The sequence below is a fragment of the Crocodylus siamensis genome, chromosome 9 (assembly GCF_052110815.1).
Source record: "Crocodylus siamensis isolate JL-2025a chromosome 9, ASM5211081v1, whole genome shotgun sequence".
Lineage (NCBI taxonomy): Eukaryota > Metazoa > Chordata > Crocodylia > Crocodylidae > Crocodylus > Crocodylus siamensis.
In genome coordinates this window covers 16,061,553-16,088,914 of record NC_143403.1, presented here as the reverse complement: position 1 = coordinate 16,088,914, position 27,362 = coordinate 16,061,553, and the positions used below count along the sequence as shown (strand labels likewise).

The following is a 27,362-nucleotide window of genomic DNA, read 5'->3' as shown; positions in this document are numbered from 1 at the left end:
TTCAGGTCCCGTCGCCTCTCCTTATAGGGCCTGCCCTGCTGCCCCCTGATCATGCGAGGGGCCCTCCTCTGGACCCTCTCCATGTTGTCCACATCCCTCCCGAAACACGGTGCCCAGAACTGGACGCAGTACTCCAGCTCCGGCCTGACCAGTGTCGCATAGAGGGGGAGGATCTCCTCGTTGGACCTGCTCATGATGCATCTGTGGATGCATGACAAGGTACTGTTGGCCTTCCTGACTGCATCCCCACACTGTAGGCCCATGCTCATTTTGGCATCAATAATGACTCCAAGATCCTTTTCTGCCTCTGCACTGATGAGAAGGGAGTTCCCCAGCCTGCAGGTATGCTGCTGGTTTTTCCCCTCCAGGTGCAACACCTTGCACTTGTCAGTGTTGAAATCCATCCTGTTCTCATCTGCCCACCCCTGTAATCTGTATAGGTCCAATTGCAGCCTACTCCTCGCTTCTAGCGTGTCCACTTCTCCCCACATCTTAGTGTCATCTGCGAATTTGAACCAGGTGCTTTTTACCCCCTCATCCAAGTCGCTGATGAAGATGTTGAACACTGCAGGCCTGAGGACTGGGCCCAGGGGGACCCCACTGCCCACATCCCTCCAGGTCAAATAAGACCCATCTACTACCACTCTCTGGGTTTGACCCTCCAGCCAGTTAGTGACCCTTCTAATCCAGACTAAAATTGTGCTCCAATAATATGCAGCCTGAATGTTGGTTTGGGTTTCTGTCTGACAGAGAAGTTATTTTTTCTACATGAACATATGAAATACAGGGAAAGAACTGAGTGGAAAACTGAGAAAAGGGTCTAGAAAATAGGAGGGTAGTGCAACAGTGCGTTATAGTGGATTAACCCACGCAGCTAACTAGGAGGAAATATTGGCTATCGGGTAAGTTCAGCCTCACTGAAAGCATGGAGATGTTGTGACTGCCACCTTTCATTTAAAATATCTGTAAGAAGAAAGCTCTTCTATGGAATCAGGTAGCTAAAACAGGGCATCCAACCAAAACAAAAGCCACATGTGGTTGATAAGGAATTTGAACTATGTGAGCAGAGGGTCTTGTCTGGGTATCATTATTAAAAGGGTATATATAAGATATAGAGAAACAGAAAAAGCACCACAGAAACTGACTCTGAAAAGGAACAAAGCAGGCAGACAATCCACTGCAGAGTGACCAGAGTAAAACTGAAGAAGGCATGCTGTTGCATAAGGAGCTGAAAGAGAGTCAGGGAAACCAGACCTTTTAAACAAGCAGGATAGCAAAGAAATAATAATATCTTTAGCAATTTCTCCTCCTAAACAACCTGAAGGGTTCAAAAAAATGCTGTATCGCAGGTGCATCTACATGTGAAATTAGGGAGTTCATGCTGGAATTTATTTCTTCTTGGTGCATTTACACATATACCTGGGACTGCAGTGCGTTGAGCCGGGATGGAGTAGCCCCAGGCTGGCAGGAAACTCAGAGGGTCAGCTCCAGGTAGTGGTGTTGGGTGACAAAGGGACTGGCTGCAGCGTGAGGGTGCTACAATGCGGGGCTAGCTGGCAGGCAGCCCCCGCACTATAGCACCCTCATGCCCCAGCCAGTCCTGGTCACAGCATACCCACAAGTTGTGGTGGCATAAATTACTCCGCCATAATACTTGTCCCAGATAGAACTATCCTATGGAAGAGTTACTTAATTTACTGCGCCCTAATATGGGTGCATGTGTAGACAGTGATGCTTTGCTGCAGAACTAATTAATCACCTCCACAGTAAAGCACACATGTAGATACACCGTGTGTAATTCAAAGGGCTAACACTAGCATTAAGATGATCCAGTTTCCAATACTAAACACTGTTGCAGTGGTATTTCTATGGAACCAAGGTGAAATAAATTGTTTTATCTTTTAATTTCTTTCAGCCAAGAGCTGAAGACATGGCAAAGTAAGGGAGGGATGGGATGGAGGAAGGAAAAATGCAGATGCTGCGGCCACTGCACAATTGCTGTAGAAACTGGAAGTCACCACTGCCCCTTCTGCCCCAGCTGTGTCCTTACACCTGGCTGTTTCCTTACACTGCTGGTGGCAATAGCTAATGGGGCAAACCTGTTAGTGAGGCTGTCCTACTCACTGACAGGCTCCCCTGGACATCGGGGAGCTGAGGAACAGCTTCCTATTGCCTCCTGGCTGGAGAGTGCGCCTTAGTGGAGACTTTTTACATTCCACGTTGGAGGTTGTGCACATCTGTACATCCCATAATAGGCAACCATCTTTTCTTGTATAGAGAGTAGATCTCCACCCTCACCCTGACCTCCCCCTCAAAACAAAACAACAAAAACAGGTGCTGGAAACGAGTGTGAATTATACAAGAGAAATATGGTAAAGAACAGTTCCTGCAAAAGTGAAAGTGAAACCTGACTGCAACTCACCAGGAAAACAACAATGAGCAGCCTGCCTACCTGCTGCTACTCACTCACTATACAGAAAGACTTTTTTCTTCATTCTGCCTTTCAAAACAAAATGCATATTATATTCTCAGATATGTGATAAAATATGGTATCTTTTGTGCTACAAACTTTGTAGCACTATAAAAATAAAGTGTCTAGGGCTTGAGAGAAATTGCAGCCCAAGTGAGTATAAAGGGGGCATTTAACAGTCATCTTAAGTGACCCTGCTCTTATGGTGCTGAATATTTTATCCCTAGAAAAAGGGACTGAGTGACCAGATGTAGTACAAGTTCTTGAAATGCTGTTTGGAGCCAATCATAGCATATTTAGGAGCTACAAGGAGGAAAAGCAGCACTCCATTCACAACTGGCAGACAATCTAGAGACTTGCACTCCTAACATACTGAGATACTGACAAATACTTTCAGGATAAATTTTCAATGGTCCAATTTATAGATAAACCAGGACTAGCAGAATAAAATTAGTGAAAGGGGGCCAAAATACTCCCAAGAGGCTGTGGAATCTGCCCCAGAACGTGAATCTTTCTGTGCAGCAGTATACCAGAAGAGGAAGCAGCTGTTAGTGAGAAAGATGGAAGCTGATCATCACAAGCCCCGTAGATATAGCTCTGAGTGTTAAGTGTCTGATGGAAAGGGGATTCTAATTTGGTTCTTGACATTAGAAAAGGTGATAAATTTAGTTTGTAAAACAAGGGAAATGGGCAATAATGGAAAGAAATCAAGCAGCAAGTGCAATTAAATGCTGGTACTGTGAAAGAATATTATGCCTATAAGGCTGGACAAGGCACCATTTCACAAATTTCTAGTGTAAGCTCCTCTGTCAGTTCAAGAACAGGAAGGAGCCCATGCTCAAAGGAAAAAGCTCAGAGATACAAGGCTCTGGGTAGCTAAATAACAGCAACAGGAGTTTAGCTACTGCTGTGTAATCTGTGAAATGCACCCAAATAGCAGACTTTGGCCCAATCGCTGCCCATATATGCTAAAAAGGCCAAGAAATAAATATGTAAAAATCGAAGCACCTAATTGGTTTGAAAATAAATCTCTAGAACCTAAGTCCCAGTAGCAGAGAGAGGGGATGAGCTAACTATCAGTTTGGATTTCCCTATGGCTAATAAATATGTAACATGTATCAAGAAAAGTATCTTAATTATTAAAGAAAATTCAAAGAAAAATTATACATTATACAGAAAAATGGCTTTTAAAAATGTATAATAGATTTCACTTTAAATAAAATGTATTGAATATTACAGTCTCAAGGTCTTGCTTGGGTGGTGAAATAGTCAAGAAAAACAGAATTTGAACCTTCTAAAAATTATATGAACATCTTTTCCACATTCTACAATCCACTAAAAATACCATCTACTAGTTCTGTAATTAATATTTGCGCATTCAGGAGTTTTCCTATGTGATTTCCAAAATCATTAATTTTCACAATGAATATTCAAAAAACCTTATTTTTTCCTCTTTTTTTTTTTTTTACCTCTCCTCCTGTGGTAAGCAGACCAGGTGAATCGAGCTTCCTTTTCTTCCGTGGACCAATAGCTGCCAAGGCAGTTAAATTGGCATCCCTCTGCCTCATCTGTGCTAGTTCTTGTTGCTGCATCTATTACAGGGAAAAACAAAAGCGATTAAAATTATATCCTGTCCTCATTTCCAAAATCTTATACTGATGCTTAGCTACACAAAATAGTCAAAACCGAGCATGTCTAATGTCTCACAAGACCATGATGTACCAACTGAGTCAAACTGTAATAGCTCTTACATACTGTCTCTGAACAGGAATATCTAAAGCATCACAGTGACCTACGTGCATAAATCCCATTGGCTTTCCATAGGATTTAGTGAGCTGTCTTTGAAAAATCTTACCTTTAATATAATACCTTGAAACTTACTTCAATCAACAGGTACTATATATTAACTATACACCTTCAGACCATAATTTCTGTGAAGATCCCAAGTACAAAGTAAATGCCAAAATAGTACAATACTTCAAACATTTCCTTTCATCTCCAAATCTGAAGTTTATTTTGACCATTTCATCTACACTTGATATTAATTTCGGAAAAGCAGTAAAAAAAAAAAAACCCTGTGTGTGAACATTAGCCAAAGGTTTTTCTGGAAGCACAATCAAAAGTAATCAAAAGTTGAGTTTCCAATGGCTTTATGAGATTAGAGGTTAGTCAACCCCAGATTTAATCCAAGTCTGGATCAAAGAAAACAACACACTTGATTTACAACCTTATGCATTCCGTAATACAGGACAGAAAACAAAAACTAAGAGAAAAGATTATGGCCATGTGATGAAAAGGTCAGATTGTTTTGCTCATTTTGTGTTGTATAATCCCCTGAGAGAGTTAATGATCACAAATATTTTCCACACACAATGCAAGAAGGATCTATATTCAAGTAATGCTAATATTGTATAAAACCAGTTCAAGTCAGATTTAGGTAAGTAGCACATAGTTGTAATTAGATGGAAACATTTGTATTTTTTAACATTACTACCCTAATTTCTTTCCAGGTTGCAATTATTTGGTTTCTTCAGAGGTGTCTTTTGTTTTCTAATTCCTCAGTGATATAATTTTTCTACCTCCAAAGAAATCTCAAGTCACTGTCTCATACACTTCCATGCAGGTTTGGGGTGTGTCAAAGATTGTATTCATATAGTCAAAACATGAATTGACAGGTGTGGTTACAAGCAAGTCTTTAACTCTGGATTTCACATACGAGGTAAATGTAAACTTATTGGGAACTGAGTAAAAAGGAACTTAAATAAACAAACAGAACATACTGCATTTTTCCCATCTACATTTTGTATTTTGTATCTACATTTGTATCAAACAGCAGAAATGTCTTATTTTCCACATTTTTGGATTTTCTAATTACTATTTGCAATTTATCCTAACTAGATTTACTGTACTTTTTAACTCCTTTGGCAAAGCTAGATAATATTATAAATGCAGCACATTTAAGTTTGAAAGCTGTTTATTCTTTCACATGCTCTTCTGTTATGCTTAAGTTATAGTTTTGACAGTTTCACAACTTAAATTTTATTCAGCTGAACATTAACACTAAAATTATTTAAAAATACAAACAATTCAAGTATCAGAAGGATAAAAAAAATCAATTAAAGAAGTGGAATGTGGGCAAAATGTCTAAATAATAGTGCAAAGGTCTGTATGTACTTCCTTTGCCAACTCATATTAGGTTTTTAACTCAAATATCTTTGGCTCTCTTCCAGATTAAATGCCAGTTAGACAGACCTGCCCGCTTACCCTTTCAAGGTAGATAGCAACAGTGGTGAGCTCTAATCATTTACAAAGGTCATGATCGGAAGCTAGCCCGTAAGCAGTCATTTAAAATTCGATTGATCCCTATTTGTAGTCAGGGAAAGAAAATGGACATTTCAGCTGTATTGTAATTATGAGGCTTCAAGGCAACTGTAAATAGATGTGCAAATCTAGATACTGGCAAATACCTTAGAGAAGAAATTATTACTATAGTATAACATATAGCTAGGAAAGGTTGAAGATAAAACTGCATATAAAAAAAGATCAATCATCTTTTTGCTAATTTAGAATGCTCACCAGCCTATAAGGGTTATCACAATTATCAGAAGTCTGCTGAATATTTAAGTTAGGGCCAACTGGCTCAGACTGATCTCAGACAAAGTTGTAAAGCAGAGGGTTACACGGAATGCGAAATTTTGCTCTGGAGATGAGTTTTAATTTCATGGGAGGTTAAGGTCAGAAATGCAGTAAGAAAGGTGACATGTATAATACAAAGGTCACTGCACAAATACGTTACTCAAAGTTATAGTTCTCAGACTTCAGCACTTACACAGGAGTACATATGCACTATTCTGCATTACGACTAGATGCCCATAATACATCTGAATAGTTGCTCTATGAACCATAATTTAGCACTTCTTGATTTTTGTAAATGCAAATTCTAAACCATGACATGTCATTACTATAATATTGGGGCAAATCCTCCCAGTATGAAAAATGCCTTGGGTGTTGTTTCACTATACAAAGGCAGATAGATTTGAGCCCCACCAAGGGGCACTGCTCTCATATGCTCATTAGTTTCTTTGTCTTTACCTTCTTATTTTTGTTACTGTTAAATCAATTTGCTGAGCCTACTTATATAATGATCATACTATTTCCTTTTTAAACACAGGCACACAGAAAGAAATATTCAACTGACTACAACGTATGACAGAAAGTGCAGTCAAATAGAGAAGACTGAACTGGGAACTGGGTTCCCCCATCTATCCCATCCTTTGCATCTTGTGCACTTATAGTGTAAGTTCCTCAAGTAGCAACTCTTTGCTACTTGCCTTATTTACTAACTGTAGACTATAATATACATATATATAACTTGCCTTATTTACTGTAGACTATAATATAATATATATTAGACTATAATATAAATAAATGTTAAATTTCCAGATGTGGAGCTCTAGACACATTAATAGATGCATAGCCTGTGAGGCTGGGAGGGACCTCAGAAGATCATCGGGTGCACCAAGCAGGAAAGACAACTAGGATCAAGTCACCCCAGCAAGGTGACTGTCCAATCTCCTCTTGAAGATTTCCAGGGTAGGCGATTGCACCACCTCTGGAGGGAGCTTATTTCACAGTCTGGACAGCATAGCTGTGAAGAAGTTTGTCCTAATGTTGAGCCTAAAATGTTCTTCCAGGAGTTTGTGACCATTGCTCCTGGTTTTCCCCAACGGTGCCCTTGGTTCACCAAGCCAATGATGTATGCCCCGATGTAGCAGTAAGCTGCTACCAAGTCCCCTCTCAGACTTCTCTTCTTCAGGCTGAAGAGTCCCAGATTCCTCAGCCTTACCTCATATGACTTGCCATGCAAGCCTCTGATCATATGGGTGGCCCTTCTCTGGACTCTCTCAAGCTTTTCCACGTTCTTGTTGAAGTGTGGCACCCAGAACTGGGCATACTACTCCATCTGCAGTCTCACCAATGCCAAGTACAGTGGAAGAAACATTTCTTAAGTTTTGCTGGAAATGCATTGATTGATGCATGCCAGAGTATTATTTGCCCTGCTGGCTACAGTGCAGCACGGCCAGCTCATTTTCATACTGCAGTCAATTATTACCCGCAGGTCTCTCTCATTCATAGTGCTCGTCAGATTGGCGTTGCCAACCTATAGGTGTGCAGGGGACTGTTCATCCCCAGGTGGAGCACTTTACATTTCTCAATGTTAAACATCATCTGGTTCCAATCCGCCCAACTTGACAGCCTGTCTAGGTCCACCTGTATCTGCAGCCCATCTTCAAGCATGATCACATTTCCCCATAACTTGGTGTCATCCACAAACTTGACCAGTGAGCTCTTCACCCCCACATCCAAATAACTGATGAAGATGTTAAAAAGCACTGGAGCAAGCACTGACCCCTGAAGGACACCACAGGCCACTTCTTGCCAACATGACACGGATCCATTCAGCAGAACTCTCTGGATCTTACCCCATAGCCAGCTTCCTACCCACCCAACTGTCTCTCAGTTAAGCTCACAATCTTCCAATTTTCTCATGAGAACATCATGGGATACCATATCAAAAGCTTTTTGGAAGTCAAGGTATACAATGTCAACATCCTCCCTCTTATCCAGGTGGCAAGTTACCTGATCATAAAAGGAGATGAGGTTGGTAAGACAAGACCTGACCGTAACTAAGCCATGCTGGCTGTCATTCAGAATCCTACCTTCTGCAAGCCTATCATATATAGACTCCTTGATGAATTTTTCCAGGATTTTCTCTGGGATAGAAGTTAGGCTAATTGGCCTATAGTTACCCAAGTCCTCTCTCCTTCCCTTCTTGAAGATGGGCACAACATATGCCCTCTTCCAGTCCTCAGGGACCTCTCCAGAGCGCCACAAGTTTTCATAGATTTTTAGGGTCAGAAAGGACCTTAGTAGATCGAGTCCAACCCCCTGCCCTGGGCAGCAAAGAGCACTGGGGTCAGATGACCTCAGCTAAGTACTTGTCTAAGACACCCACCTAAAGCTTTGTCTAAAGCTTTTGGAAGAGCTTCACCAGGGGTTCCACTATGACTTCAGCCAGCTCCTTCAGCACCTTCCTATGAATTTAATCCAGGCCTGCTGACTAATTTTTATGTCTAATTTTTTTAATTGGTCACACACCAGTTCTACGGCAATAGTAGGAAGGCGGTCATTCTTACCCTGCTCCTTCTGTACCCTATCTAGTATGTTTTTCCTCTTGGTCCTGTGAAAGGCTGAAGCAAAGTAGTCATTCAGGAGTTCAGTTTTCTCCTGAGCACTGGTATCCAGCTGTCCTGAGTTGTTGAGCAGTGGCCCTACACTCCCATTTGTTTTCTTCCTGTTCCCTACATACCTAAAGAAGGACTTCTCGTTGTCCTTGATCCCCGTTGCTAATTTTAGTTCAGTTGCTACCTTAGCCCTTCTAATCTGTTCCCTACAAGTGTGGGCCATTGTTGTACAGTTCTCCTTGGGGCATGACCCAAGCTTCCATTGTTTGTATGCCTCTTTCTTCTTTCTTAAGAAGGCCACGATTTCCCTTTTTAGCCAAGAGGGCTTCCTAGCCCTTTTACTACCTTTCCTCCACGTGGGAATGGACTTCCTTCGTGCATCAAGGATCGTGTCCTTATAAATGACCACTCTTCATGTACTCCTTTTGCCTTTGGTCCTTAGTTCCACAGCACTTCCTTTACTAGTGACCTGAGCTTGTTGAAATTTGCACTTTTGAAGTCCAAAACTTCAGTCCTGCTATCTAGTTTGTCTGCCTTGCAATGGACAGTGAACGTGATGGTTTCATGGCCACTGTCGCCCAGGCTGCCTTATATGTTTAAATTGGTCACCAGGTCATCTCCTTTGGCCAGGTGCAAGTCTAGAAGAGCATTACCTCTGATTGGCCACTGCACCTCCCGAGTCAAAAAAAGCTCTTCGATGCAAGTCAGAAAGGAGCAAACATAAAAAATACAGTTTAATTTCCAGCCCTAAAGTACACAATAAAAACAATAGACAACAGCATTCTACCAATTTACACCTTCATTATTACTAGGTATCAAAGCCCTACACCATCCATGAGATCCAAAATACACTGGAATTTCAAAAATAATTTTATTTAAATAATCAAATCTGCACAATAGATGACTCTGAATCTCATGAAAACTTATTCCCCTACTCTCCCTATCTGCCAAAACAGAAATACCAGTATCTTTAATAGACATACACACCTTCAAGGCTCTCGTCATTTGACCAAACTGAAGCCAGTCCCAACAAAAGTGGAAGATGACCCATATTTTGAATATGGGTAAAGATTGGCGAGACCATTATTAGAGAAAAATTCCCCACCAAATTCAGTAAAACTCTTGAAATTAATGTGAGAATTTGCCATTTTGGTCCCACCAGAGATTACTGAAAAGCTGCACTATATTAAGGCTTTTTTTCACCTGTTCTGCATCCCAAGCACAGGGCAAAACTGACCAATTTTGAGGCTCTTCTAGTCTTTTACAAACCCTAGTGGAGAAGAGGTTGCAATCACTTTCAGACATTGCTATTTAAACACTGCTTGAATTTTTTGTACCAAAAGCAAGCTGAAAATATAGACCTTCTTTTTTAAGTCTGTGTAATTGTGAAATTGTTTTTGTAAATAAATAGCTATGAAGGAATAAAGATATTAAGCTTATTTCACTTTACATATTCAACTATATTTCATATTAATAGAATGACCTATAAAAGAAACAAATATATTAGAAAGTATTTCCTAATTACAAACCAAACTAGGTAACTAATTGATAGAGTCCTTTTAAAAAAATACAGTTAAATAATCTGTTAACAATAACAATACATCTGATGGAAGAATAAATTCTCTCTTAATTAACAAGGTTTAGCTCCATTAAATACAACTCGTTATCTCAACCAACAAGATATAACAATTTGACTATGCTAATACATTCATTCTGTAGGTCGTTTTTATATTGAATTTCTTGTCTGATATTACTATTTAAGACTTATCCACAATTCACGTGCTATATTAATAGAAAGAACTCTCAAATTTTCAACATTTCATTTTATGACTATTAGAAGTGTTACTCGTTACTCTTTAGAATAGCTTAACTTAAAAAAATAAAATGCTCCTTTCACCCTTTTTTATCTGACCAAATTAACTTTCAGAATACTTTGAACAGAACCAAAATCAACTAGTTTTGGGGTTTTTTTTACTGTTTAACCCCAACTTTAGATTATAGAATCTCTTCTGATGAAAAGCATTATATAAAACCATGATGATAATGATTTCAAACACAGAGAGAAATCCTTTTTTTCTCTAGCATTATGATTATATTAATACTCCAAGAAGGATATTGCTTACTGGTTAACTACAGGGAAGCTAAAGAGAGTGTGCAAACATTGTTCTTTTTTCTTCATGTTATATTGTATATTATATATGACAAAGAAGTTTCAAAGTAGGAAACACACATTTATATTAAAACAGAAATTTACCCACCACATTAATTTTAATTGCTAGGAAGGCTATAATTTAGGATATGATATTAACAAAATGACAGAGTATCTACTTACATCGTCAATATTACCCCTGCTCAAAAATAGTTTCAAAAAACAGAAAGACCACATGTAATGTTTATTCATATTATGATTTGACATAATTTTGCATCAAGAATAAATTATTTAAGTGTCGTCTACCCAACAGATAATATGGTGATGACAGGTATTGAATTACTAATAAATAATTGTAAGATATAAATGTATGCCTTGCATTTACTGTTACTTTCCTATTAATTCTACTAGTATGCACATAACTAAAATCTCCTGTTCAAGGACATGAAAATAGGCTCATTTGCAAGATTTCTTCAAGAACCAAAATCTCCATATATCACTGCACTGTATATGAAATAAATACTATGCATTGGGAAAAAGCAATTGTTTAAATTATCCTGTTTCTTGAAGGATGTGAAGGATCTATTTTAAAGAAGTATTAATTCAAGACAGTCCTATTATGAACTCTGCTGATTTGCACTAATGTGGCAATTGCACAACGATTGCTTGATTCTTTGATGGAAAGAGTGAAAATTGGAATTCTTTCGCTGTTCTTGAAAATTAAATAGCTTGACTGATTCTGTAATCTTTCCTATACATAGAGGGCTTTTTCCTCTTAAGTGAATGGAAAAGCAGATTCCAAAACAGACTTTCTCAAGACTGACAGCATGTTATCTTGTCATCAAACCCCATCACTACCCAGAATGGGAGAGGAGAGGATTCTACTAGGAGTGCACTGATAGAGATTTTTACAGCCAAAAGCAGTGGCTGATTTTTAATGAGCCATAATGGCCGATGCTGATCCGATTGCCAATATGGAGCCAGGAAACTTGGAGAGCAGTGTCCAACTGGTAAGTCTGTTGCGGAGGAATGGGCGTTGGGGTGCGGGGACAGATAGAGGTCCCTGTGGTGAGAGAGGGAGTGGGGATGGGGCTGAGGTAGGGGCAGGTGCTGCCCATCCAGGATGGGGCACGGGAAGGAGCCACAAGTGGCTCATTCAGGGGGCACAGTAGGTAGTGGCTCCTGCTGCTGCATGCACACATAGGAGAGCCATGGGAGAGTGTGCCCCTGGATCTGCCTGCAGGGCAAAGACAGGCTGCCGCTGCAGGCTGGGGCAGTGCCAGGCTCTTCCCAGTGGGGGCTGGGCTGGGCTGTGCTTGGGGCGGGTGGTGGCATTGCTGGGAGGGCTGTAGCCACTCCAAAATTCGCCATTGCCCACCCAAAACCCATTCCCAGCACTACCCACCCTAAGCATGGCCCAGCCCAACCCCCACCACCGGGAAGAGCTCAGCACTGCCCCAGCCTTAGCCCCAGCCCATAGTGGCAGCCTGCCTTTGCCCAGCACAGAGATCTGGTGGCACACACCTCCATGACTCCCCGGGGGCACGTGTAGTGGCAGGAGCTGCCCCTTTGCCCCACACATGGCTCAGTCCCATGCCCCAACCCAGTGCCTACCCCTGCCCAAGCCCCAGGCCAAGCCCAAGCCCCAGCCCCACTTCCTCCCTCGCTGTGGGGTCTTCAGTCTGCCTTCACCCACAACAGACTTACCAGCCAGACCTGGCTGCTCTCCATGCTGCTGAGCTGTGCTACTGGCTGCCTGTGTGCTGCGCTGCAGCTGCGCACATGCATGGGGCATTTATCAGCCACGTTATTGGCCACATCAGCCAAAAAAAGCTGATTGCTGATACAGTTAATTTTTTTTACTTTGGTGCCGATCTGATATGGGACCAATGTATCATGCACCTCTAGATGTTACTACATCACTGATACCTAAAGTAAAAGCAGTAATAAATGTTCACATTATGCCAGGACTTAGAGTCCCATTGTGCTGGGTACCATTAAAATAAAAGTCTGTTATCTGAATGGCTTACTACCTTCAAGATACAATGAGGAAGAATAAGGGACAGGCCCAAAACACTTCAGCCAATTAATATTGTAAATGCCTGGTCTCCAGAACTGTACTTAAATGTACCGTAGATGTTTCCTTTCTTTTCATTTGAAGTGAGGAGAAAAGCTACCTTTTCTCACCTTTCTATCCATGAAAAGCAAGGTAAGGTCTGTAGATACTGTGGCAGAAGAGTGAATTAAGGGAGGGATATGAAGGGAAATAAAACAGCAACTACTCAGTAATTATCACTGAGTTTTTACCATGCATAATTGGCAATATAAGCTAAAAAGGACAGCATTATTTAAGGAAGAAACAGACTTGTATGTAGAAAAGAATGAGGAAGACGGAGATGGAAGGAGGAAATTGAAAACCATGATGGATTTTTCATATTTCTAAAGTGGAGCTAGGGTGCTAGGACAGAGGCCCTTGCTGAATCAGCTGGGTGGAGCCTCAACTGACTCTACATGTGCTGCTGGCTAGGACTGGGCCCTCAGCTTGAAAGGAGGACAAAATTTTAGGAAGCTAAGAATAATCAGTGGTGTCTAAAACAAAACAAAAGCTTCAGGAATATTAGAATGGATACAGGCTATTAATTCCAGCCAAGAAGAGTTCATTGTATGTTTTAGTAAGAGTAATTTTAGCGGAATTTAATATGGTATTAAGGAGTTTCTATGGTACTTCATGCATAAACAGAGAAGAATTAGTCCCTTAAAGTTAAAAACTTATACTGCAAAGTTACTATATGTCAGAGAAAACTTCTTTATTTGTATATGCAAATTCAGGAAATACCTTTCCTGGCCATGCTTTATGTAATTTTCACACACAACTCAGTCAAATGAAATATAATTTTCCCCAGAACAAAGTTACTCACTGCCCCATATCCCATAACTAAATGAAGCTTCCAATCCTCAGTTTGATGGCTGCAGGTCTATTTAAAAGAGATCAAGACTTTATTATACTGGAAGAGGTGTTTTTCCCCTTTCCCACACACTTCTAACTCAAAAACAGCTGAAAATTATTGCACAATATTTTTTTAAAAATCACCCTTGGGCAGAGACTAAGCTGGGAACATCTGAGCCCCCAAGGTGAATGTTTCACAAAATAATGAGCACCTGAATACTGTTTTAGAGCCTTAACTAGAGTGGTTTCAACCAGGTGTCTCTGCTGCTACAGACCCATACTGTTTATTACTCTTGATTTCATTATGTTTTAAAAGTTTAGTCATATTTACCATTTACATTTGCTCCATTACTCTACTAAGAAGAGAATTTGGAATTCTGGTACATAAACTGCCAGGTGCAGCCTTTTGTTTTGCCTTCCAAGACCAAAAATACCTACATGCTTCTCAAGTCACGTATGTTATCCAGTTAACCATATTTTTTCCAAAACAATCATCAGTGAAACAATAATTTTCTTAATACCACAAGCTCTCTGAACAAACTGATCCGTACATGTTTAGATTTGTATGTGCTTACCTTTTCCAAGAGTTTTCTTACCTGCACTTTAAAAAACAAAACAAAACATGGCATCTTCAGTTTTCCAAAATATTTTCTTTAAAAGTTCTTTCTAGAGTCAGATTTTCAAAAGGAATTCATTATTAGGCTTTTAAATTGTATGTCTCTTCATTTATTAATAGGCTTACTTTCTCTCTAGTACTACTTTATTCCCAAAATATTTATAAAAGCTCTTTTTATTCCCCCTAGTCCTTTTGATTAACTCATGCTGTGTTGAGGTTGCCAAAAGCTTCTTGCAACCAATTTTGTATATTCCTGTTTGGTTGCCTTACTGATTTTTCATTTATAGTACCATTTCTTTTTAACCAAACCTTTGGACAGTTATTCGTGCACCCATATTAACCACCACATAAGCCACATGTTTTAAACACAGAAAATAGAATGTTACATCTTAATGTAATGTCTTTCACTTTTTTTTCAAGACAACTTCTACAATGCTGGATTCCACTACTTCCTCGAATTTAACCTAATTTTCTCATTGTCTTAATTCCTCAAAATTTGCTTTCTTGAATTCAAATATCCATATAACTTTGATTTACATTTTGTGAAAACATCCCTCATAACACTCAAAGCTCATCTAACTTCACTCCAAACACACAGTTGGTCCAAATAAAAGATAGTGCCCCCAAAAATCTTTGCCTTTCCCATAATTCCTGAACGATAATGGCTACAACATCACTCTAATACTAAAATTGACATACTATTTTGTATTACCCGGAAATTTGGTATACACCTGATAGGGCTGCATAGATTAGGAAGTCAAAATTTGGATAATTTGATCATGGGATTTTTTTAAATAAAAAACTGGGGATGATGTGGGGGGTAGGAGGGGACAAGGGGGAAGACACAGACTGGGGAAGGTATAGAGCAAAAATTATTGAAGTTTACATATTCTATTAACTTGCAGGGATGCAGACCCAGGGAATCAAGTCACAACTCTGATTATGTCCCAGTTAAATTTAGTTGCTTGACATTTCTCTCAGGTAGTGCTGATCATGGATTGGCATGAGAGTTTCCAGAGACTTTTTGCATGAAACTGGTACACCCTGGCAATATATGTTTGTACTGCCTCTTGGCAGGAATCAAAGAAAACTCTAAGGGTACTCTGCTAAAATCTGTCTGGGGTACAGAGGGGGAAAGAAAGAGCAATATGTTTGTACTGCCTCTTGGCAGGAATCAAAGAAAACTCTAAGGGTACTCTGCTAAAATCTGTCTGGGGTACAGAGGGGGAAAGAAAGAGCAAAATAATTTATAGCAGCAATTTCAAATGGTGTTCCACCTGTATTTGAAAATAAAATATCACATATGTTTGCTGGAAAAGAAGAGCAAATTCTGAATGAGAGTTCTGAGGTATGGAATTGGAAGAGAAATACAGGAATGGGCCATAAAGACTGGGGTCAGAGCTCCCCAGTCTGAGAAGTGTAAAGGGGGATAAAGGAAGTAGAGAAGGAGGAATACTGGGAGGGTCTCAATGGTCCCCCACATATTTGTCAAGAACTAGGGGAGTCCATCCCTCTGGGGAGATCTAAGACCTCTGCCCCCCCCTTACACTCTCTTATGAACTAGAATATAGGGTGTCTCTGTGCTTTTTCAGACCCCCTCCCTGTTCTTGTAAACCCTGATTTGGGAGGTGGCAAGCTGAAGGACAATATAAAATTAGAGGAAATACAAAGTGATGGTGAAAGTGCTGTGGGGTAGAGGAGTTAACTAGAGTTGGGGGGAACTTTGGGTTGGGCTAGGGGGCTCAGGGCCTCAGAAATGGAGACCTGACTAAAGGCACAAGGGGCTTGATTCAGCGTATAGCCGAGGCTAACTGATGAAGAATGCAACCCACCAGGCAGGTGCTGCCTGTGATATATGCAGCAGTGGAGGGCTCTAGACAGCAAATGAAAACTTTGTATATGCCAATGCAGGAGTGGACAAAAGACAGCCTGTGGGGTGGATCCAGGATGCCAAGGGATTTTATCTGGCCTGCAGTGGGTCCCTCGCCACTGTCCAGCCTAGAACCCCAGCAGGCAGGGTGGGCCTCAGCCAGGTGGCTGTCTGGAAGCAGCATCCAAGAGCAGGACAGGTGGGTGGGGCTGAAGCTGGAGACAGGATCGTGGGGCAGTGACAGGGTAGGGTCCCCCGGAGCCTGGGGCAGAGCTGTGAGCTATTCTGCACGTGTCTCTGGGCAAAGGTTTTTGCTGTACAAGCTGCTATTACCATATTTGCTCACTTAAATTGTGCCCCATTTTCCAACAGCTGATTTTTGGAAGAAAAGATGCATGTTGTATGCTGGAAAACACAGTAAGTTTTCCTTTTGTACAAGCATGCAGTTTTACTACCGGCTTTATGGTGGCAATTTTTTAAACAAAGGGTGGGCTATTTCATTTAATCAGTTCTAATATCCTGGTATGCCATTCTAAATTTTTTTTGTGAATGCCTAATCAATTTAAATTTAGTTTTATCAATACCAAGACCCTTACCTCGATCCCAAGTTTTCCCATCCATCTTATTTTTCTGTCACTGAACAATATCACCATCTTCCCAGTCATCTGGGATTATAATCAGACCATTATTTCGACTCTCCCTCTAACTGGGCTCATCAAGGTAACTTTTCCATCTTGTTAGTTATTTTACGCTCATCTCTAAAATGAGGAATTCCCTTTGTCTAAAGAGTTAAAAGTTTTGCTGAAACCCTCATTTCACACCTTGAGTACTGTAGCCTCCTCTTTCTAGCTTTGATAATTACAACTTTCCTTCATTTGAGAGAGTTCAAAATGCTGCAGAATAAAATCATTTTGGTTCCATTGTTCTGATACCTCTCCAGATACATCTCTGTTTCAAATACAATCTTTTTGTTTTTACCTTAATGCCCTTTATAAACTAGCTGATCTTACCCAGCTCACCAAATAACTAGGGATGTAAATATTGTTTTAAAAAACATTCATTTAACCTCTTCTAATGATATTGGTTAAACAATTAATCGATAACACAGTAGCTCCCACAAGCCTACTACTGGGAGCCTCTCCCAAACTGGGGGAGTGGAGGGAGGAGGCAAACACAGCCAGACAACACAGTCCACATGAAACCCTGCACTGGGAGGGAGGGAACACCTGTGAATGAGCAGCTAATTACTTAATTGATGAGTCATTAGGCTGCCCATTGTTTTCCTCTTAGGCTTGGGTATTAGTACCCTTCTCCTCTCCCCACTTCCATCTTCCCTCTCTCTCTTCTGTCTGCCCTCCTGCCTTCCAACTCCTGCTGGGATACCACACACCTTCCCTTCCTCCCTTCCCTGACAGTCTGCACCCACCCTGAGTTAAAGGATAACCGGTAGCTAACTGGTTATCACTGCACTTATCAGTTAAACGATTAATCTCTTACCCTTTCACATCTCTACAAATAACCTGTCATGGTTTTCACTTTTCACCTTTCCTCTCCATCTTTCCTCATTCTTTTCTACACACAAGCCAGTTTCTTGCTTAAATAATCCTGACCATCATAGCAATATGCAGGGAGCAGATCACAGCTCTGCCCCAGTCCCTGATCCCATGCTCTCACCACCCTGTGACCCCTACCCACCTGTCCCTCTCCTGAATGTCATTCCCAGCCTGCCCCCATGCCATCCACCCAGCCAGGCACACCCTGCTCATGGGGTTCCCAGGCCAGTCTCCTTGAAGAGAGTACCCTGCATGCCCATTCTGTCCTGTGCCTGGGTGGTAGGTGCAGAGCAGACAGCCCGAGGCAGATAGGACCAATTGCCATGCCTTCATATGCCCGGCCTGCGTCAGCACCCTACCTCCCCACATGAACACCCCCGCCCCTACTGAGCCAGGACAGGCTGGGTCAGGTCAGTCTGCCCACAATGCACCAGTACCCTCCCCCCACCTGCAATAGTTCTCAGAAACTCCTTAAATGGCCCTTTAGCCAAAATAATTGCCAATCCTGGTGCCAACAGAAAACTGGGAAGGAAGAGGGAACATGATGTGGAAATGTTGCTAGAGGAGGTGAAGTATGGTGTTAAGAACAGAAGTGAAAGAGATAACCACCAAATAATACAAGTCTTGAGAATTTGAAACAGACTATAGGTCTAAAACATGTGAAACATTTAAATTGCTGTAATTAAATAATTTTTGTACGCCAAGGTAAATTACACTGGAATTTAAAATGAACAATCTGTAACCTTATCCCAAAGTAGCTATATCTTGTTATGCACCTAGCACAGAGGCAGGCAAAATACAGCCCATGGACTGGATCCAGCCCACCAGGTCATTCTATCTGGCCTGCAGGGCCCATAAAAAATTTAGAAAATTAATATTTATCTGCCCCTAGCTGCCTGTCAAAGATGACAAGGCACTAGGGGCAGTAGGACTCATGGGGAGCTGGCAAGTCTAGCCTGCCCACCCCCCTCGCCCCTCCCAGACAGAAGCCTGTACCTAGCAGAGCTTGGGACTCTGGGGCTGTTTCCCACCTCCCTCCACCAGAGAGGGAAATTCAGATAAGGGAAGGGGGAGACAGGGGAGGACCGTGGCTTATTGCCCCAGTCCTCAATGCTGGGCTGGGCTAGCTCCTGCAGTCCTGGAGCTACAGCCGGGAATCACATGGTGCCAGAGCAGCCGGCGGGGGGTGGAGAGGAGAGGTGGTGGCAGGCAGGAAAATGGGGAAATGGCAGCAACAGGGGAATGGCAGCAAGCAGGCACATGGGAGTGCAGTGACAGCTGGGCAGGAGTGCAGGGCCCACGCTGGTGTGCTGAGGCTGGTGCCAGCAGGGACCCAGGGTGGGGCAGCAGGGGTCTATGGAGCTGGGCTGTACCAGCAGGGAAAGTGGGGAGCCAGCCCAGCTCCATAGAGTCCAGCTCCTTCTGCATCCTGCAGTTCTGGCTGTACAGCTGGGACATGGTGCCAGAACAGCAAGCGGCTGGGGGTGTGGGAGAATGAACAACAGGGAGGATTCTTGTAAGTACAATACAGTAGTCATTCCTTTCTATTGATCACATATAATTTACATCTTACAAAGTAGCAGAAGGGCAGCAGTGGCAGATGGGAGGGTGAAGTGGCTTTGAGCGGGAGCACGGGGCCTGTGCCAGTGCCCTGGGGCCAGGAGTGGCAGGAGCATGGAGCCCAAGCTTGGCGGAGTACTGGTGGGGGCTCTGCCTGCTGTGGGGGAGCTGGGGGCAAACACATGCCACGACTCTCCTCTCCTCAGTGGCAGAGACTGGTCCCACCTGGCCTAGGCACCATCCAGCCCATGGCACATCCCTCCCCAGCATGGAGTGGGGCCATGGAGGCTCCGCAGCTGAACTCTAATTTTAGGTAGCCCAGGCAGCTCCTTCCAGCAGCTGCTGCCACTGCCCTGGCCCCATGGAGACTGGTGGGGACAGACACACACAGACAAGGCCTGCCCTGTGCCCACTCCACTCCTGCCCTGACTGGCGCGAACCAGCTCTGGATCAGCCAGGACTCGCATACACCACTCCAGCCCCAGTCCAGCCTGCCCCATGCCTGTTCTGACCCGCTCACCCATGATGAGCAGCGGCAGTACCCACGCAAAAGTTGCTGCTGGACGTGGGGGGAAAAGCTGCCACCACCACCTTGCCACTGCCAGGCATTCTTGCTAGAGCCACCTGGAGCCTGTACCTGAGCTGCCCTGCAGCTCCTCTCCACTGTCATCACCACCATCACCAGTGCTGCCTCTGTTGACTACCTTCACAGCAAAAGATCTCTTTGCACCACTAATGAGACAAAACTACAGAACACAGAGTTGAAATGAGATATTGTGGATACCCTAACCTACACATCTGCCTCCTCCTTTTGATCATATATATTGGGGACAAGAGGCTAAGATTCAAATTTCATATCAAAATTAAAATCCTAGCAAATTATTCCACTCATTCCTTCCCCGCCTCCTTCCACCAATGATTCAACACTTAACACAGTGGATACAGCTAGGGTGTATGCACGTAATTCCCAGTAGTTACTGGCAGTTTCAGGTTGGCAGAGTTAAAGTTATATTGGCATGTTCTTAAATATTAATTTCCAGGTTTTCAGAGAGTCCAATGTCATTGAATTTCATTTTTTGGAAGGGACAAGACAGCAGATAATTCACTAGCTCCAGGAGTTTCCGGAAAGACCAATACCAGTACAGCTTTGGTCACAGTTCCCTTTTTCTGATCTTAAAAGTTGCATCAGATGAACCTTATGTTATATGCTCAGCTAAATGTTGAGTAACAACTCAATAGGTATTTTCATAGTTAAAATGCTCCATGAGTTCAGCATTTTGCAGTTCTGAGTACTGTAAGATTCGGTCCAAGAATCCTACACTTATATTCTTCACTGTTGAACTACAGCTTTCTGGATGTGTAATACAATCTCTTGCTGCCACTGCTTTTGTTGCATCACCTATAAGTGCATTGAATTTGAAATAAATAAGAACCAGTACAGGGAAGAAGCAGGGAAAAACAAGGTTCTCATTTACTTTATCGCAGTCAACTGAAGCCTGATCTATGCAGTAAAATCCTGGCTTCAGTAGCGTCAGTGGGACTTCTGCCAATAACTTCCAAGTGGGCAGGATCTCACACAGAGATGTCTGTCAAAATAAGGCACCTTCCTATTTTTTTAAAGGATTTTTTTATGAAGCTTCATTGACCCCTTCAAATACTTAAGATAACTAGCAAGGTTAAGTGTGCTTAAGATATTAAGTAGCCAGAGAATCTTAGAAAAGTCTTCATTAATCAAGGTCTTCAGAAAGGAAATGCCCAGATTTTGATACCAGCCATATACCATTCTTATGGGAAATCTGTGTCTTTAAAGTGCCAGTCTCATTTTAGTAAATGAGAAAAAAGCAGCAATTTACTAAAAATCATTTGGCTGTAATACGTAATTTTAATCAAATAGTTAGAGAGAATGTCATTGAAGTTAATTTCTAAAGCGTTATAAACAGATGGGAAATGGGTAATATAGAGGATGGTTGCGCACTTGTAATGCAACATTCTTTTTGCAGTCTGGATCATAGTTTGATCAAGTCAAAGTGACATGACAAAAACAATTTTAATTTATTCTATAACTATATTCAACTTAAAAGTACACAATATGGCAAGCGTTCCTTTCCTGGCAACTCTATAAACTGACAAAGGAGTATGCAGAAGCAAAATAGCCAAAACACCCACCACCTTCCTTCCCCCAAAAGTTTCAGAGGAGGTTTTGGGGGGTTCACCGGTGAAATACAAGTTCCACGTGGGAATGCAAAACAAGCTGAAAATTCAAATAATCTACATCTTTCTTATTTTAAACTACAGTAAAACTGCCATTGCTCATTTCTCCTACAGATCAAGGGCACAAAATGCTAGTGTGGGGACAAAATATTTCAAGTAATATTTCATACACTGACAAGTAGTAAATTAGGGATTCTTGTAAGTACAATACAGTAGTCATCCCTTTCTATTGATCACATATAATTTACATCTTACAAAGATGTGAATTCTTGCATTCTCACTCCACAAGGAAAATCTCAATGATTTATTCATTTCAAATAAAAAATAGAAGGTAGATGAGAAGAATTACTTCACAGGCTGTAGCTTTCTCAGGGCACTAGTGCTAGGCTCGTCTTTCGCACTGCCCGAAGGGGCTTTGTGTGCAAGTCCCTCTAATTAACAAGGTGAATCATGCAGCAGTTCTCTAATTAGTGAACATGACAAGCCAATGGAAACAAGCAGACAGACCTGGTGTACAGATATGGTCAACAAAAGGCAGAGCAAGATGCCATTAAAAAATGTATATTTCATGAAAATAAACTACAAAAATAAGAGAAGCAGAGTATTGCTTAATTTTCTGTTTCATGTTTTATGCTTATACCTCATTTATTTTCAGACATAAATAACTACACAGTAAATCAAGGTTTTCATCTACAAGTCACACCACCTCTCCAAAATCAAAAGTAGCTATTCTGCTTGACACAAGCTTCTGCTAAAGGGGCATTATTTGTTTTCTCACTTGTTTTTCAGTTTTAAAGAACAGCAGTTACATTAAGCTTACAATTCTAAGAACCCCTAATTAATTCATTTTATTCAAAACTAACTCTTCCTGAAATCTTTTAGCACAGATGAATGCAATGAAAGTAGCAGGCTGACCTTTATTTATGGATCTATGCATTATGAAAAGTGATGAACACTCCCAAAATTAAACAAAATTTCAAACTTCAGCACAGGATAGAATAAAATTTGAATAAGAATAGAATGAGACATGCACTGACCTCATCATAACATTTTTTCCAAATACAAACTTCGTTCAATCTTGCCCTTTTCTTATCTATGCTTTCCCCACCTCCAAAACATCAAGTGAAATTTTAATTCATTTTCCTTTTTGATTCTGACTTAAGCCTTTTGTTTAGGCTACAAGACTCCTAAAAGCATTAAAACAGTCTGTAGTGGAAAGCACCAACATTTATCACGTGCCTCCTAAAGCGAAATTCCATTACACTTTCTACTATTTATACTCTGGTATATGTTATTAAATAAACTAAGCCATGGATTATCCTTACAAAGAATTCCTCTCCTTCACAATTCTCCAAAATACATACTTGTCATTCTCCTCTTCTAACTGGGAAGAAATAATTTCCTCTCACCCAAACATCAATGTGAAAAAATTGTCTGTTCTGACCACTGCTGTTTTCAAAGCACCATGGAATAAATACTGGTCGGTACATAATAGTATAATAGGCTACACATCATAGTATAATAGGCTACACACCTATAATTTAAAAATTCCTCTATTTATTTTGGTAAATCATTGGATGATTCAAGTTTGTTACAGTGAAGATTTGAATTCACCAATAATTTCATAATAAATAGATTGTGAACAGAAATGCTAAAATCACTGTAGACTACTTTAATGCATTTGATACATTTTCATTTACTATTTGTGAACTTCCCCTAACTTCTCTTAGATCCCACTCAACATAACCATCCTTAGGACAGTGCTTAGCAGCTTTAAATGCAGACTGAAGAGTGGCCTCTTTAAACATCAAGGCATAACTGATAATCTGCTAACAACTGAACTATGATCTGCCATATGCACAGAGGAAGTATTCAGCAAACAACCTGTCACAAATGCTTATTGTTTCAATAACCAACTCACTAAAGGATTTTGCTTTATAAAGCACATTACAAATTCTACCACACAATTTATTATCCAATGACAGTTGTAATTAAATGTGAAACAATTGCAAAAACAGGTAGTGATTGAGGTTTTTCAAGGGGTTTGAAGAATTACAACGGTCTAGATAGCTCTCAATATCCTAATATAACAAAAGCAAAAACAAAGTAATTGGAAAAATGTGCTAAACAGGAGATTCAAAATATAAACTTATCTAAAAATCAAGAAGCTCTAAATGGCTGGATTTTCACCAAATTGTATAAATAAGTATGGATGATATCTGTGTACACAATCACTGCATTCAAATAGAAAAGGTGTATCCTTATAATTTCATGGTTTCATAGTTTCTAGGGTCGGAAGGGACCTGAGCAGATCATCGAGTCCGACCCCCTGCCATGGCAGGAAAGAGCACTGGGGTCAAACGACCCCAGCAAGGTGTTCATCTAACCTCCTCTTAAAAACCCCCAGGGTAGGAGCCTGCACCACTTCTCTTGGAAGTTGGTTCCAGACCCTAGCCGCCCTGACCGTGAAGTAGCACCTCCTGATATCTAACCTAAACCTACCCTCTGCCAGCCTGTGACCGTTATTCCTGGTCACTCCTGGCGGTGCTCAGGGGAACAGTGACTTCCCCAATGCCTGCTGATCCCCCCTGACTAGTTTATAACAGGCCATGAGATCCCCCCTCAGCCTTCTCTTTTGGAGGCTGAACAGGTTCAGGTCCCATCGCCTCTCCTCATAGGGTCTGCCCTGCTGCCCCCTGATCGTGTAGGGGACCCTCCTCTGGACCCTCTCCATGCTGTCCACATCCCTCCTACAGTGCGGCACCCAGAACTGGACACAGTACTCCAACTGTGGCCTGACCAGTGCCGCATAGAGGGGGAGGATCATCTCTTTGTGATATCTTTTATCAGATAATACAGTCTAAATTGAAGGAGCCAATGTCCGCTTTCATTTCAACTGTGTAAACCCAAAATCTTGCTACTGATATCAATGGAGTTAATTCAGTATTATGCTAATGTCAAAGAGAATAATTTGACTCAAAATATGTAAATGATATAGACAGACACTGAAAAAATGAGGACAAGGGATCAATATACTCAGAATCAAACAGATAATCAAAAAATCATCTCTTAAGCAGAACATTCAGGTTGCTGGTCCCTCATCATATAACTATGTTATAGTCTCTAACATAGGTCTGATTCTGGTCACTGTGCTACTTCAAAACTCTCTTGTCCCTAGCAACGTCAAATTTGGTCTTTGTTTCCCCATCCCTATACACCTCCCCAAGCACAGACCTACAAGTATTTCCTTAAGAAAGTTTTTTAAAGTGCCCAGTCAAAATTAATTGAAGATATTTATGGAATATACATTTCTTTCTTCAAAGTTTAATGGTATAATTGAGCAAATTACAAAAATTCTATCATCATTAATTATGCAACACAGACAATTTCACAAATGTGTGTAATATAGATAACATAGCAGCTTTCAAAGATTGTCAAAGTGTGCATTAAACTGTCCAATCCCAGCCTGAAAGAAATTTTCATAAATGGAAAAAACGAAAGGAATCTTAAGTTCCGCTAGGGGAGAAGAAACCGAACACTTTTAGAGGAAAAAAAATGCTCTCTTGAGCTGGCATTAAAAACATCCAAAATTATCTATAGATAACTAAGAGTTAAAATCACTGCCGCCCCCCCAACAAAAGAACAAAACTAAGATTTTTCCTTTTTGGGTTAAAATTGTGGTGTGGGGGAGAATTACTTGTATACCCAAAGTATAACTAAGACCAGTTCATCTGATTATGAAAAATATTAAAAACATTGGGAACTCATGGCCTGACAATGTTAATATGTAAATTGATATTAATTAACACCACGCACTAAGAGAGATTTACTAATGTATTAAAATACCAACCAAAATTGTACTGGAATTTGCTCAGCCCAAGCAGATTTATTGAATAAAAGATAATAAATAGTTTGCACTTTCACCCTGGATTTCAAACACACTTTGTAAAAATTAATTAACATCCCATTTCTAAAAACATAACATACAGCTTAGAAACCACCACTTCTTGAAATGCACCTAGTCTTTGGAAGGAACACAGTGGCTACATAACTGTATACTCATAACAATTAAACCGATGAATGATGATTATGCTTACAACCATAACTACTGTAACTAGAGTTTAGCCTAGACAAAGGGACTAATAGTTCTCTTCTCATTAAATGTGCTATGGGTTTTTTAATTACCGCAATTGCACTATTTCCCTTTGTTTGAAAGATGGTGTCTCCAGGAGCACTGTGGCCCTAATCCAAAGTCCAATAAAGTGAACAGATTGTCATTGGTATTACAGGATTTCAAATCAAACCCAGGTTCCACATCCACCCTCAGAGGGCATCTTCACACATGTTCCAGGGAGGACTGGTGTGGAGGGAGGTGGGGGGAGAGTGCACTTTAAGAAGAGTGGCTCTCGGGAGCCACTCTAATTTGGAGTGAGAGAAGCATCTCTTGCATTCAGTGTCCCACACTTCAAAATGGCAGTGGGGCCACTTTAAATAAAGCTCATTTGACAAGCTTTAATTAAAGTGGCTCCACCACCATTTTGAAGTGAGAGGACAGTGAATACATGAGATGCTGAGTCTACTGGAGTGTGCTAAATACACTGCAATTACAGCATGTCGGAGTAGGCGTCCCACACGTCTACAGGCATGAACGACGTGTGCCCCCAGAGGCTGGCGGGGGCACAGCAACCACCTGCAGGTGGTGGTGTCAGGAGCAGGGGCATGGTGGCGGTGAGTGGGGAATGCCTGCAGGCAGCCGCAGTGACATCAGCGGCAAGGGCAGGCCAAGCGGGAACCACCTGCAGGCAGCTGCAGCAGTCCTGACAGCGGGGGGAGACGGTGGCGAGCAGTGGGCAGCAAGTGGGGACTGCCCACAGTCACAGGCAGCAGCAGCAGTAGTGGGGGAGGAGGGGTGGGCGGCAGTGACTACCTTCAGAAGCCAGCAGCAGCCAATCTCAGGGGGAGCATGTGCCCCCCCCCATGCCTCCCTATTTGTCATCTATGTCTACAGGCACCTACAATGCCAAGGCATAAGTTTGACCTCTATTTGCTAAAATCAGATAATATTTTTACCCAAGTCTAACCAAAAAAAAGGATATATAATCAGGCCAGGGTTATCTACCACAAGCATGTGTTCCTCAGAAGTCTTCCATATAAACCATGAGCCAGTATGACTTTACTTAACTTGTACTTTCAGAGGTTCCAAGATGAAAAAATTCTGACAATCTAAAAACAACTGGTTTTTACACAACAGAAAAAATCAGCTTGTGCCTACATTTTCCAACATCCACTGTTACAGTCATACAAGCAGTTTAAGGATGTAAAAATAAGAATAACTGAAAAACACCAATGACAGAGTTGTACTTAAATATAGAGCAACTTTCTTTGTTGAGTGCATAGTTTAATCTGTCTTGACTGGAAAGATGCAAGGGGTCTGATTAGAGTCAAATGACAGTCTGGACACTACACTCAGATAGTGATGTATATTTAGGAACTTTTCTGATCAGCACACCTTAATCAATCACACTATATATCCTCTACAACAGAAGTAGGAAAAATTCAGCCTGCGGGCTGGAACTGGCCCACCAGCAAATTGTACCCCACCAAGGCCTTCTGCCCACAAGGACGGAAGCAAGGTGCCCACATATAACACATGCCCCCAACCCACTCTATTGCACGTCACTCCCACCCTTGTGGGTGGAAGGACCTGGCCCACCCAGCAGTCAACTTCCAGGAGGGGCTGC

General features: G+C 41.4%; 1 protein-coding gene across 6 annotated transcripts in view; it reads right to left on the bottom strand.

The window, feature by feature from the left end:
- LOC149857152 (transcription initiation factor TFIID subunit 4-like) overlaps window positions 1–27,362 on the bottom strand; it is a 206,863-nt gene that overhangs the window by 59,943 nt on the left and 119,558 nt on the right. For all 6 annotated transcript variants that reach the window (XR_016444134.1, XM_090062592.1, XM_090062589.1 and 3 more), the window contains exon 14: window positions 3,940–4,062. Coding sequence is in view for 5 of the 6 variants with exons in the window: in XM_090062592.1 (XP_089918718.1) it covers window positions 3,940–4,062 (123 nt within the window). In the remaining variant the exon portion in view is untranslated. The remainder of the gene's footprint in view (window positions 1–3,939; window positions 4,063–27,362) is intronic.